Source organism: Triturus cristatus, chromosome 1_2 (genome assembly GCF_964204655.1).
Source record: "Triturus cristatus chromosome 1_2, aTriCri1.1, whole genome shotgun sequence".
Lineage (NCBI taxonomy): Eukaryota > Metazoa > Chordata > Amphibia > Caudata > Salamandridae > Triturus > Triturus cristatus.
The window spans coordinates 352,497,147-352,512,666 of NC_140580.1; the positions used below are offsets into that span (position 1 = coordinate 352,497,147).

General features: G+C 41.3%; 1 protein-coding gene across 3 annotated transcripts in view; it reads left to right on the top strand.

Annotated features, from left to right (window-relative positions):
• CLDN19 (claudin 19) overlaps positions 1-13,630 on the top strand; it is a 159,241-nt gene extending 145,611 nt beyond the window's left edge. For 2 of the 3 annotated variants that reach the window (XM_085604174.1, XM_085604180.1), the window contains one exon: positions 13,187-13,630. In XM_085604174.1, coding sequence (XP_085460300.1) covers positions 13,187-13,238 — 52 coding nt within the window. In that variant the 3' untranslated portion in view covers positions 13,239-13,630. Of the gene's footprint in view, positions 1-1,623; positions 6,828-13,186 lie in introns of those variants that run through there. The other variant, XR_014961322.1, reaches the window with a different exon arrangement.
• The last annotated feature ends 1,890 nt before the right edge of the window (positions 13,631-15,520 follow it).

Consider the following 15,520-nt stretch of genomic DNA (forward strand, 5'->3'; position numbering starts at 1 on the left):
TCCCTAACTCTAATTTATTTCTACTAGCAGAAACTTCTAACGCATCAACTGATTTTGCTACATTTGTGAACACAATGCCGGGAGTCTCCCCCCCCCCCCCCCCCCATCATTCTTTGTTTGTGTTTCACTACTTGTAATCGATTTCATTTTATAAAAATATTAAAATTGATTAAGATATATTATTCGTGGCGTGGGTTCGTAAATCGTAGCATGGTATTTTTATTGTCAAATAACAGTCATGTAGCAAATAAAACTAGGTGTGCTTTTCAAACACAAATACAAAATTAGACAACCGAATGAAATAAATTGATTATCCAACTTTATCCAGTCAAATGCCCTATTGTATGCACAGCCATTTCAATGTTTTTAAAAATCACATTACGTAAGTGAATAGAAAAAATCCTATACAGTGTGTAAAAAGCATCATTTCTGTGATTAACGGATCTTTACACTATATCTTTTCCTCTTTCCTCAGCCTCTACTGAGAGATTGGGCTGCAGTAAACTGAATATAACTACATAAAAGTAATTTATTTTAATCAATATGTTTTACCATTAATTGTAAGACATCATAAGTATAGTGGATATCAGGATGTCGAGCAGTGCTTAATTCATAAAAAATGAAGTGCCAGGGATCAAAGTATTTTTCTGCGAGTTCAATGCACCTAGAGCCATCTCAGCTCCAACCACTGCTACCAAATGCTAGTGAGTGTGGCAGCCATACCCACGTACTAGTTTTTAAAAAGCATATCACACCACCATTGAGAAATTCTGCTAAAAAAATAGGCAGACAGTGCCACCGTATGGAGGATAGATATGTGTCGGTGTTTAGAAAAAGGTGCCGGTATCTTGCACCGGCAAACACTGGCACAAATTAAGCACTGATGTCGATGCTTTTTATTTAAAGCTACAACCAAGATCCTATCTGTGACGTGAGTTTTAATGCTCTACATAACATGCAAACCCCGTGCCAAACTGCAACAAAAAATGTCAAATGCTTGGTTTGGCAACTTTCGAGGCCTGATCTACTAACGTATTGCTTGTCCGCCTGTACGAATCTATTCCTTGTTGCTAATCACGTGAATCCAGTCGCTGATCCAGGCCGAGTTTTCACGCTGAGCCACTAAGCCGAAGCGAGAAGGGCGCGAGGAGGACGTGAGGAGGACGCCGGCTGCACTAGACCTCGGTCCCTGGCGGTCTTTGCCCTCTGCTTTTTGCCCTCTGTTTTTTGCCTGCGGCTGTTCTTGTCTCCGGCCCCCCTCTCTAGCACGGAAGGAGTGGGGGCCGAGACAGTGCTGTGCAGAGTGGTCCGGAGAGCTGAGTGGAGCGGGGTAGTGTGAGCCTTCGGAGCTTCGAGCTCCGATCCCCGAGCGCTGAACCCTGGGCCTTGATTGTATGAGCCCCCGGAGCCCCCTGAGCCAGGAGCTCCAAGCCTGAGAGCAGCCAGAGGGTGAAAGGTCGAAGGGCTGAACGGCTGAAGGAGTGCTGCTGAGGAGCTGAGGCGAGCAGCAGGGTGTGAGGCTTGCGGTGTGTCTTTCCAGCGCCCTAGACCGTGCATGCCCGACCTTTTACACACCAGTACACACCGGTGAGGACACCCTCATGTCCCGTGCAGAGGTGAGCAATGGGAGTAACCTGGTGAGCGCCGCAAGATGATCTAAAGCGAGGTAGCGTGAAGTTGACGGCCAGCTAGCGTGTACAAGCATGTACAAGCGTGTAAAAGAGGTTTAAGGAGACGCTGGTGTGCATCTGTGGACGGAAGGCATCTGTGGACGGAAGGCACTTGTCCACTGGCTGCTTCCCAAAAAAATAAAAAAAATCCTTGCCTGGTGCAGCGAGGCTGCAAGGTTTGCGGCTACTCCTCTGAAGACCCCTGAAGATTACAGGAGGGGGACATTAACAGGCATGCAAGCGTGTGGGAAAAGGGAGCGCTAGGAAAAGCTAGGAAAAGCGCAAACAGGGTGAAAGCAGGAGTGGGAGACCTGTGGTCACGCTGACACGCTAAAAATTGCTGATGCTGAGAAAGCAATAAGTAGTCCTGACACCGAGCCCTACAGGAGTTGTTGATGACCCAGAGCAAAAGACCGTGTACTGAGTTCAATTGTGATTGCGGGTTTTGCGGGGATGTGAGAGTGCTCCCGTTGGGAGTGTTATAGGACATCCAGAATATCTAGCGGAGACTCAGAGCAAATCAAGCACCAAAAGTGCTAAAAAAGGCTAAAGCTCAAATTAAGGGGGCGAATCAGATGCTAATCTCACCAATAGCTAGGATGTTTGAAAAATCTACTAAAATCCCACAGAAATGTGACTTTATGAGAGATCCAACAACCGCACTCATGTCAATGCAATCAGAACCTGAATCAAAAAGTTCACAGACCCCAATCAAGCCAACGAAAAAGTCGAAAGAGAATGTAGTTTTTCTTGATGTAGTTGATGTAAATTGGGTTTCGGATCAGGTTAATGATCAGCAAGCTAAAGATCTTGAAGGACAAAGAAAAGAGCAAACGGAGGATGTGGACTTATTACATCTAGTACATCCCTTGTATCAAATATTCTCTCCAGAAACGGGAAGTAGAGTGTCGGATAAAAATAGGATGGAAGTAATGAGAAAGGAATGTAAACAAATCGATAACACCAAGAATGAACATATTGGAGGAGTTCCGTTGTCACTAGAAGTTAAAGTTGACATTAGGAAAAAAAATGAGGACTTAATCAACGAACTTGCGCTGACCACTAAAGCTCTAAACCGAAATGACAATGAAAAGATTTTTTTTTACCATATATCAGGAAACCAAGAAAAAGGCTCTACTGGTATAATTAACTCCATATATGGGCCACCTGTGCAAATAAATGCTGGTGGAGAAAATATCATGGAACAGAGTTATGAAAACCGTGAACAACAAGAACAGGCCGCTTTGACTCAATTAAAAACATCTGTTATTATAAATAAAACTCTAGGAAGCAATGATCAACTTGTACTTACAAATGAATATATCACTAATAATACTAGTGTGCCAACGCCAAAAAATGCATTAGCATTTGCAGATAAAGAAAGTGGACATGATGACATTAATATCTTATCGTGCTCTAAGGAAACAAGCCTGGACAAACAAACTAAAAATCAAGACAAACAAGATGTAGGATCCGTATGGGATATATTCTGTCAAACATCAGTATTAACCCTTGAAGCACTATCAGTACAATCTAACAAAATGGACACTCAAATTGACATACTAGGAGTTATGGCAAATGCAGTTGCTGGGATTGAGAATAAACTGGCCGAATTGAATAATCTCATAATTAAAGCCCAAAGGGAAGCAGCGTCAAGTTATATCGAGTGTACATGTGCTCCCATAATTAACAAATTGGTAACTATTCCAGATGTTGTGAATACAATCTTAGAGTATGTCAAAGATATTGTCTGCAAAAAAAAGGATTATCGTAAGGAGGACGGGTGCCATTCTGATAAAAGGGTATTTGCTCTAGCAGAAAAACAGGAGCAACCGAATGTAAAAACAGATCCCGAGGACCTTACTAAATTAAGCATGGCAATAATACATAGTATAAATCAAGACATAAACAAGACAAAAGGTAACGAAATATTGTTGGACTCATCACACGAGCTGAATGAAGAAGGAGAAAATGATGAGGACTCAATAGCCTTCGAAACAACAAAAAGAAAGAGAAAAAGCTACGTAAAGCAAGAAATAAGGCGAAAAGGGAAAGTACGCCACAAATAGATATTAAATGGGATTCAAAAAAGGAAAGAAAAGCAATAACAGATACTAAATTGGATCCTTTGTCTAACACAATTGAAGTAGGAGGAAAACTAAGGAAACAATCTATAGGAAACTAAGACGGTAATATGAGTGGGATGAAATCTACAAAATTTACAAAAACAATTGACGGAAAAGAAAAAAATTATGATATTTTTGCTAAGTCTGCGAAATCTTGTGGCGAACAAAATCTCGCCAGGGCAAATATAAGTATACCAGTTGAAAGTTCCAACCAAATGCTTTGTGCCCCTGAATCCGAAGTAAATAGGGCCCATGAAAAAGAAGTACAACACAAAATCAATGGAAATGGTTGTGTAATAAATGAGTTCACTTCTTGTGATATTCGAAGTGAACAAACAAAAATATGACCCAAGACATGAGGCCCCGAAATATACTCGAACCTAGACCTACAATGCATAATCAGAATGATGAGCAAAATTATATAGGTCCATCGGTCCAGAAGTTAATATATCAAGACCAAAATACTGCACCAAGCCCAGTTAGGAATACGAACCAACAAAAAGATAATCCGGCTAAGAACTAATTGTGGGCTGAAAGAACAACAATTAATTCTTGGAAAGTAAAGGAAATGATAGAGGAAACGACGTACAAAAAAGCACGAGATAATCTAGTGATTGAAAGAAGTGGCCAGAACAGGCAGATTACATATGAGGAATATGGAAGAAGTCAGGACAAAAAAAGTGAAATAGGGCTCCCAAAAAAGTCAGCTCAGATTATCTTTACACCACTCTACGAATCGAGGGGAACACATGATATTTTAAATAGAGGAAATATCCTTCGGCTAATGAAAACAATAACAACACTAGAAAAGGTAACATCTGAAGATATTGAATGTGTAGGTTTTTTACCTAATCCTGAAGGAAGATACCCACTAACATTGTTAACAGTGGTCACTGTGTCTACAGTGGACTTAATCTTGAAAGAGCATGGGATCTTTCAGAATTGGGGGATACTAATCAGCCAACCGGTTCCAAAGGTCTATCCAACACCTTTCTTTAAAAAAAAGGAAGCCCGATAAAAAAATAACAGTCTGAAAAAACTGACTCTGTCTTTTCCATATTAAAAAACCCCCTTGGCAAAACAAGTCTTGAAGATAAAAAGTTGTCTAGTATAATAAAAGGAGAAAACAGAAATGGAGTAAATGAAAAATGGATCGTGACAGCCTTACATGGTAATAAAGAACATTGACAAATCTCATCACAGGCAATATTACAAGAACAGAATATGGATACTCCTATAATAAGAATCTGCTCATGGAACATAAACGGGATTTGTAAAAAACTAATAGATGCCGAAATACAAACATTATCAAATTCTAATCATGTAGTACTATTGCAAGAAACATGGGCAATGGACCAATTTATGTTAAAACAGTATAAAGGATATTTTGAACCTGCAATCAAATACCAAAAATGTGGTCGTCCTTGTGGGGGCCTAACAATATTCGTACTGATTGATTTAAAAGCAAAACATGAGTGATTACTGACGAATAATTCTAATCTTCTTGCGGTAAAGCTACGATATATATCTAGCAAAAGTAGGATACAAAAAACCCTAATTCTAATCAACCTATATATACCGCCTAAACAGACCTTCAGGAAAGAAATGTGTGTTGCTCTTAATAATTTACTTGTGGAGCAAATCCTGGAAGAGCCCTTGGCTGATTATATCGTAACAGGTGATTTCAATATGAACTTGTTAATACCTTTCCTACGGGATGACTTTGTTCAGTCCCAAAACCAATGGGAAATCCCTGAACCAACAATGGAACCTAGAACAACTAACAAACAAAACAGAATCGGGAGGAATTTTTTAATGGACATGGAAGCGCTGGGACTAAGAATATTAAACGGAAGATTCCCAACGGACAGTCCACCTGCTTGCTCATTTCATTCATCTAATGGTAATTCACGCATTGATTATACAATGACATAATTGTGTACCTTCAACAAAGTGATTTCCTACCGCTTGAATAAAGTACCGGATAGCGACCATAGCCAACAAATTATTGAGATAAAACTGTCCTGTACAAAAACTCAAAAGTATTTGATAATGCATGGTCAGACTTGTACCATCAATTATAGGAAACTTATATGGAAACCAAATAATGCGGATGACATTAACGAAAAAGCGCAAAGTCTAGTTAAAGACTGTTTTAAAGAAACAACGATGAGAACAGTAATTGAGCAATGGGAAAAATTCACACAGAAAATAGTGAGTTATAATGAAAACACATCATGTGTACAAAGAAAACAAGCGACCCAGACTGAAACAAGAGAATCTAACATCTATCTCCCGTATACTGTGAGAAAAATTAGACGCACGCGCAATAGACTTCGGAAACAGTTAATCAAGTTTCCGCTTAAAGAGGCAATACGGGTACTATTAAAAAATACTAATTACAACCTGAGGAACTAATTTGGAACAAAAAACAATAAAGCCAGACAAGAACTGTGGACAAAATTCTTTCACGCAAGTACCCTAACAAATTCAAGGGAGTTCTGGAGATTGATTAATGGTCTAGATTGACCAAATAAATCTGTTGTAGGATCTGCCTTATCCGAAGATGAATGGGTTATGTTTCTCATAAAACATCTAAACCCAGAAACTTCATCAAAAATTCAATGTAACAAACAGGAAAAGAAGAAAAAAACTGACCTGGAATGCGATTGTGAAATTTATATGACCAAATTTCAAGTGGCCAAGCTGATAAAGAAACAGAAGGATGGGGCCCCCGGTCCCAATGGTATTCCGTTTGCACTGTACAAGGAAGCACCAGATTTTTGGTCTGTCTACCTAACTGATGTTTTTAATGAAGTGGTTCAGAGTGGATTAATCCCGAAATCGTGGAGAGGCTCACTAATAACACCTATCTTTAAGAAAGGGAATTGGCAATTGCCGGAAAACTATCGTCTAATTACCCTTCAAGATACGGATGCAAAACTGTTTGCTGGGATTCTATTATCGATTTTAACAGATTGGGCAAAGGAGGAGCAGACACTGCCCCCGAACCAAACAGGCTTCATTAAAGGTCTTGGAACATCTACAAATATACTAATATTATCTGTATTAATTGATAAGGCAATTTTAGCAAAACAACCCTTATACTTTTGTTTCGTGCATGCATTAAGATGGCACTGGTATAGGCACACTCCAGACAACATTGTGATGCCTTGATTTACAGCCTCTTTGTTCTTCTCTGTCTCGTGCATCTATATAGAATGTGTGGATCACATACGGGATAGAGAAGGAGGCAGAGAGTGTGGGTGGATGCACACAGCAAGGCTTAACAGTATCACTGGAGCTGCTGAAGGAGGAAAGGAAGTTGGAATATCCCTTTGGCTCCTGTGTCTCCCTCACCTCTGCAAAGGGAGAAAAGTAGTTTGAAAGAGCCCAAGAAATATTGGGCTGAATGCTGCCCACTTTCACTGCTCCTGCTGTCCATGTTTGACTGTTACTGCGGTGGTCGTGCGTGTAGCAGGAACTGCATACACACCAGAGCTGTGAAAGGCTCAAAAGGTTCATAGTCTCTGGGGGGTTTGAAGTCCCATGTGCCTCCAGAGAGGATTTTTTTATGAGGACATCCCCATTCAAGGGGCTGATTTTTTTCTAGGCTTTTTTATAGCCCTCCATAGTGGTCTATACTGGCAGTTAAAGTCCTGCTCCCTTGTTATTGGCTCGCAAACTTAGACCTAGAACACTGGACCTAGCCTTTAATGGCCAGTATAGTGCACTATGACAGGCTATAAATCTATAATATTTATTTATTTAGCAATAATATCTGACTATATCAAAATTATGTTAATTGCAATATCTCATCTACTCCATTGGCAAGGTTTTGGGTTTCATATTTATTGCGAATTCCACCATCAGGACAACATATTTATAATTTAATGCATGCTTTGGTCCCATCATTTTGGGTTCTCCCAGTGGTCTGGGGAATAGGGAACTCGGAGCAGCTAGGCGCTTCTTGTAGTAAGAATTCCCTGTAATCCTGGGAACCTAAGGAACCAACAACTGCAAGCTCCCTCCATTTCAAGATCCTCCTTCTTAGGAAAATAGATTAGGAATGAACAGCTTTGAATTTATTATCCAATTTCAGGTCTTTCATGCCCTCTTTGCCCAGGTCACTGGCAGTGCACAGGCACACTCACCCAAATTCTAAATGTGTTTACACCTAATATTCAGGGATAGTGATGTGTGTTTTCAATATTGTAACACAGCAGGAGCGCACTAATACTACTGCAACATCTCCGTGATACCCTCTCATTTCTCATATGTAAATTCCTGTTTTGGTCTAAAAGAAACGTTTTTTATGAATATTACATGATACATAAAACCATTTCTCTTCAAATGGCTGTTGTAGACTCTCACACATCAACTACATTAAAAATAAATTAAAGGGAACAGTATTTAAAATAATCCATTTAAGAATTATTCAAGGTCATCAAGGCAAGACGTGCAGAACAGACCTGGCTCTATCAGGTGGGGGGGCCTTAAAGGTATGGGCCCTTGACCAGAGCCCACTTTGCCCCCGCCTTAAAATGACTCTGGGTGAAACATTCTGATTTTTTTCAGTCAACACCACCACTGTCCATTATATTAATAGACAAAACAGTGTGGGGTTATGGACCTTAAGTTGGGAAGTCATTTGCTAATGGAAGGGGGTCGAGTGATGGGGAATCTTCATGGTAACAGCTGACATCTCAGGTGCACTCAATGTTCGGGTGGATGCTCTCAATCATCTGTCACTGGAAGACCATGAGTGGAAATTGCATCCCGAAGTGATGGAGGTGATCTTCTCCTGTTTGGGGTTTCCATTCATCAGTATTTTCCCCATGGCTCAGAAAAGGGAGTGTTCTCAGTTTTTGGGAAAAAACCTGCCTCAGAAGGGTTCCCTTGGGGGGTCTCTAGGTTCACCATCAATTCTGCTTCTGTCAAAAGTACTACAAAAGGTGTGGAAGGATCGAGAACAGCTCCTTCTGATTGCCCTGGTCTGAGCACTAAGGATTTGGTACTCTGATCTGTTTGCATTCAGCACTCTGTCACTTCTTCCTCTCCTGGTGGACTTGTTCTCGTAAGGGGGTTGCTACATCCTCCACAGCTATCCCCAAATGCTGCAACTACTTGCTTGGAAGTTGAGCAGTGCTAGCTGGAGTCCCTTTGTATTCATGATAAAGTTGCAGATATCATCTTGGTAGGTAGGAAGCACTCTACCATATCAGTCTATGCAGGTCCCTGGAACAAGTTAGTTCAGTGGTGAGAGTAGGAAGGCCTCAACCCTTTTATATCTCACCTTTCTTACGTCTTGTGGTTTGTGCTTTTCTTTGCACAGCAGGGTCGGGCGAGGGCTGCGTTTAAGAACTATATGGCTGCGCTGCCTGCCTTCATGTGTCTCCATGATCAATTTTCATTGTTTAGATCACCACTAATGGTGCATTTTCTGAATGTTTGCATTACTTGTTTCTTACCACTCCATTTATTGTTTCTAAGTGAGATTTGAATCTTTTTTTGACCATCTTGATGGCATCCAATTCGAGCCAATGCACAGTTACCCACTTTGACTTCTTGCCATGGAAAATAGTTTTGTTCATGGCAATTACTTCAGGTCCTCTCAGTTTGTCCACCTTTTCAGTTTTATGAGATGATAAGTTAGTGCTTTCCACTTGCTGGTCCTTCTTACCCAAGGTTGTTCCTGCATTTCATATGGCCCAGTCTATTGCTCTTCATTCTTTCTGTTCTCCTCCACATCCAACTAGAAGGAGGAGTGGCTGCACAGACTGGACCCCAGGCATGGTATTTCCTACTACATCGACTGCACTCATCAGGACAGAGTGAAGGATGAGCCCTCTGTGACCTTCATTGGAGCTAACAAAGGCACAGCGGGGACCAAAAACACCATTGTGTCATCCTTTGTATTAAGCTTTGGTCTGCCTTAGCCTAGAAAGATACCCCGGAGGGTAGTCTTGCCCTCCAGGGGGTCCCCACAGTTCTCTCCAGAGGCATTACAATTACAGACATCTGTATGGCAGCTACATGATCATCTTTGCACACTTTTGTCAAGCACTTCTACCACTCTTTTCAGGCATGTAGTGACAGGTGCTTAGTTTAAGCTGTATTGCATGACTCCTCTGGTTAACCAGAATCACTCAATCCACATCCCAAGGGGGTATTGTTTTGGGACTCTTTCATAAAGTGAGGAATCTGCATTAGGGCACCTTCAGTAGTGTCTTTTCTGGTGGATACAAATTCTTCCCACAGATTCCTCGCTGCCCCTCCTCCTCCCCGGATGAGTTTGTGCTGCGACTGATGAAACTCCAAATATGTAATATGCTAAATTTGACGGTTTTGTTGCTCTCTTATTTCCTGTCTGGTCACTTCGATGGGGCACTGAAAAATTATCAGGATCAGATGCCAGTGCACCAGCTCATGCCTAATATACTCTAGAGTAACTTTGTCCAAAGGCGGAGTTGCGACTTAACCCTCATGGATGCACTCAGCAATGCTGAAGGGATATTACTGGGGAAACTCTTTCCCAAACAAATCGGTAGCCTGGAATGATAATTCATATACTGAGAAATCTGCTGGACCAGAACTTTTGTTACCAAAGGTATGTAAACTTTTTATTTTATTCTCTGTTGCTTGGCTTACCCACTGAATGTCTTTGTCTTGCTTGTACTCCTATTATTCATTCAGAAAGTATCTCATGTATCTTTCATGCATGATCACAAGTTATCATGTTAAACATGTGACTGCTTAATCTTTATTTATATGAGACTCTCTGCTGATCTGATAAGTCTGTGATAATGACTTTCACATGCTTCAAATAAAAGTTATTGTCAGCACCTGCATACTCCAGTTGTACCTATTTCCAGCTTTCATGTGTCCCTAGTAGCAAGTACTGCCAATTCCCATACGCTCTCAGCAATAGGTGTTGCCAATTCCGACATGCTCCCATGAATAGATATTTCCAACTCCCAGGTCACTTATCGCATTGTATTTCAAGTTATTACATTACCCAATCACAGTAAGAGGCTACTACAACTACTGACTACCAGTAAATGGCTGTTTCAGTACTCCCATATCAGTCATAGTTATCTTTTGCATTCCCCCAGTAGTTGGATCTGATCGGTCCCATATTATTGCATTAAGAGGTTAATGTCTACTAACCACGTGCCCCAAATACATACGCTACCATGTTTCAGATGCTGCTGACCTATTTTTCATCATCAGCCATTGACGCAGAACAAGAGAGAAAGGCAGAAAAGGGGGAACGAAGGAGGAACAGAAAAACAGAAACAGTGACAAAGGGAGAAAGCATGAATGAAAAAGAACCTACAAGAGTGAGATAAAGAGACAGGAGCTGTAGGAAGGTGGATAAAAGAGGAATGAGGTGGATTCAAGACTAGACAGCCTTGGCACCTGGCAACCCTGACATACTGCAGCACCAGAAAACATATGGAAAAGATAATTTGGCCTCAGCTGTTATAGTTTTACAAACAAGGCACTTCATGTGGCTGACACCCCCAATCTATCTAGCTTGCCAGAGGCAGTGGCTACTTGGTAAATATGTCCTTCTCTCCATGAGCCACAAACTCAGTAATAGTCATGAAACAGTAGCATTGGCAAAAAAAATCACGTCAGTAGACTCCACTCCTTGATTTGAAGGATATGTAATGACTATTGGGGTTGCAAGTGCTACGCGTGCAGAGTTATGGCTCTTGTAACATCTTTTGTCATGCCACGGTGAACCTCTTGGGTTGTCACACTGTGGAATGGTGTGCCACTGTACTTGCAACCTGTGTGGAACTTTGTGCCCTAAGTGCGCCGGGTATGCCCAGACATGGGTCCCGTCCTCACTGTGTCGCTGGATTCAAGCTATCCTGGCTCATGAGAGGTGAAATCCCAAAACCGGTCCGAGGATGCTTGCTTCTGGTCCAGGGAGACCTTGGCTTGGCAGTGTGGGCTGGACTGTTCCCATGAGGCACAGGGTCAAGACTGATTTGCATATGGCCGGGTCTAAACTGGGGTGGCATGGTGAGCAAAAGAATGATGGATTAAACCCAGATCTCTTGACTGGGGGTGAATGCTTTGATTTGTTCTGCATTCTGTCCATAAATTGTGTATCTTTTGCTTTCCACCCATGCATGTGCCTTCAAACATATTTAGTGGGCTACACTCAGGGCCGGACTGGCCGTAGCGGCCACCGGGCGTTCCCCAGATGGGCCCCCAGGGTGGGGGCAAGTTTCGGGCCCCTGGGGGGGCAGTTTTTGTTACAGGGCCGTTATTGCAGCATACTTGCAATATCAGCTCCTGTAACAAAATTGTCCGAAACCGGCCCTGGCAAACAGCTTTGCCGCACATCCAACCCCCCGGGGGGGGGGGGGGGGCAGCCGAGCACTTTGCCAAGGCCGGTTTTGGTTCCTAGTCCGGCCCTGGTTACACTGCTTTTGGTGTGTATGTTGCTCACTCGTGGTACATGTTGCACGGGCGTGGCAATTTCTTAATATGCAAGAGACATATACAGGTGTAATTACAAACCACATGTTTTAGTCTTGTGGAGTGCCGTTATGCAGGGATATTTGCACATTTAGCCCAAATTTTCCACAAATATTTTCTATGAATGGTAAGAGGTCGGAAGCATTCTGAGATGTGTGAGTGTTTTGAGCAAAGGTTTCTGTGATTTAACAATATTACTTTTGCACACAGGTGCCTCTGCAAATAGGTTGATTGAATATTTTGCTAATATTTCATTGTCTTAATAAACGTAACCGATCATGGTAACGAGACAGAAAAATCCTCCATACATGTGGGATTTTCAAAAATATGTGAAACTAAAATTGAAACAAAAGAAAATGTAAAAAAAAAAAAGAATTGTATACATGATTGGGTGAACATGTCCTTCACTGTACAATATATTGTTCTTGATATTTTATTCAATAAGAGATTGACACTGGGAACGATGACGATTTGGTCTTTTGGTTTGCAGAATAGAAGGATTCACCCCAACAAAGATGGAAGAGTCCCAAAAATATATTACAAATAGAAGTGACACAGCATAGACAATAATTTCCATTGATGTACTGTACTGCACCGTAATGCCCCCTCATGGTGGCATCGGCTATAAGAAGGAACGCTTGACATACAGTAGACAGCACAAATCCAGGCAAAAATCATGGAATAAAAGTGAATGTGAGACTCTGAGTGGAAATGACAGCTAAATGCTAATGCATATAAGGTTGTTTCTATGAATAATGCGGCCACACACAAGCCATAAAAGTAATATTTCTTGTTTGTTTTCATAATTCACCTGTCAATAGTTGCCATGCTCGTCAACTTATATTTTCTGTGTAACATGAAATAACTCCACTCTTTCTTTTTCAATTTCAGACCAATCGTAAAAGCAGCCTCGACCGTCAGGGGGGAGCAGCAGTACTTGTAGTTTGCTCTCCGCAGAAATGTCAAAATGTAAATTGGAACAGCAAAAAATATTCGCAGGGACCATAACCAATTATGCTTCTTTTTTATGTGAATTAACTGTGTATTTGAAAACAAATTGTGTAACCTAAATTAATGTTGACTTTTGTGAAGTATTTTTAGTACTAGTACACTGCTTACCGTTGCCTTTTTCTAATACAGTGACTCTTGTATAGTGATTCTTATAATTTATTTTGTGTATGCCATTTCAACAACAAGTAAAATTGCCAAAGTATAGTTTGTTTTCATCTAAAGGTAACTATATTTTTACCTGCATTTTTTGTCATTTAAAATACTGGAGAAGCCATTGTAAATCTTCATCCGAAAAGTACTTCAAATAAAAACAAACGTTTTGAATTATTTTCTTTTATTTAGTAGAACAAGGGCACCACCATTCTAATCATTCAAATGTTGCGAATAAAATAAATGTTTAAAACTATTTTTACAAAGTTTTAATAGCAACAATTGGAAATTTTAAAATGTAAGGTAACCTCTGGACTTGCTTTTACCTGATTTCCATCTCATAAAAACCCAAAATCAAAACTAGAATCTAAGAAACACTCATCCTGATAAACTTCCCTAGTGGTTTCACTCCAGATGGTCTTGCTCTTCATTTATGGTTTCCGTACACCTATTCTATTTTTCGACTCCCTACATTTTGGTTAGCGCGGCTTCGACCAGACGTTTACCAAAACGTACTAGTATCTCTACTAGACTATTACATTTACCAGCGGTTTACTTTGACCGATCACTACGACAACATTGTTGTGAAGTCCAAATTGACTAGTACTGGAATAAGAATAAAAAGTCTACAAAGTTGAATTAATGGGTTTCAATAACGGCGAAGTTGAAGTGAATATTAGGCTCAAGTCAGACTAATTCAAAGTAGTGAGGTTGATATATTGACATAAACGTATGCACACAACATTTTCAAGATTCCAAATAGCAGAAAGAACTTGCAGAACGAGTAATACGTCATAGCTTGATGGAAAGATTGCAAACTTCATTCTAATGTCAGGTGGACATTTACGTTACTTACCATTGCCACATTTGTTGCTTTGTAGTGTCCCAGCAGTTTCCCAAAAGCACTGAAGCACTGTGTTCTCAAAGACCTTACTTTGTGAGAGTCAGTTCACATCAGAAGACAGACAACCCAACTTATTGTCCCTCGCCCAGAGGCAGGGAATGGCTATATTTATACCCGAAGAGCCTGTTTGAATATCTTTTTGAAGGACATACTTGTTGCTGTTGATGGATGTGGGTGACTCTTTAGGGCATATTCTCAAGGACTTATCGCCGAGTTAGCGGCACTTTATTGCAGCCAAAGTGCCGATAGATTTATTGCCCTATTTACTAGCTGGTGCGAACAGCCGACATCGCCACTTTTCCTGCAATAGCAGCCGCAAAAAACATCGCTGCGGATGACACCGGCAACTAACGCTAATGAGATGCAGAGTAGGCGTTCCCGTGCAAAAAGCTGTGACAACACCACTTTGCAACATTCCCAACGACCAGCAAGATCTGCGATAAGTTCATGAAACATGCGATAAGGCGCGTTAGCAGCAGGGAATTAACACCTGCTCTTTCCTGGCATTAAGTCGGACAATAAACTGCACCAGAAATGGGAGCCCAGCCAACAGCCACACCAGAAGAACAACAGATGCCATGGAGCTACTGATCATGCAGCTCGGACACCCAAGAGGGCCACAACACCTACCGCCACCCCCCCAGGCCCCCTCCACCCGGGACCCCACCCCGGGCAGCCCCCCCCCCCGGACAAAGATATTTCACATCAAATTTACGAAATCATGAACAAAACAATTCGCCTGATGTCGCACAATTACAACAATTAACATTCATGTGTGGTCAGAAAAAGGAGAATCATTCATTCATCTTTGAATTTCCAAACACATTTTTATTCAAATTAAACTCAAAACAACTATTTGGAAGAGTCATGGCGGGTCTCCTCTGGACAATCTCCAGAGGAGACCCGCCATGACTCTTCCACGGCCTGCAAGACAAAATTCAAGATAAGAAGGTGTGTCATGCGCTCATCAAAGGACAGAGAGAGAGAGAGCAAGAAAGGGAGAGAGAGAGATAAAGGGAGAGAGAGAGAGAGAGAGAGAGAGAAAGAGAAAGAGAGAGAAAGGAAGAGGGAGAGAGAGAGAGAGAGAGAGAGAGAAAGAGAAAGAGAGAGAAAGAGAGGGAGAGAGAGTGAAAGGAGGAGAGGGAGAGGGAGAGAGAGTG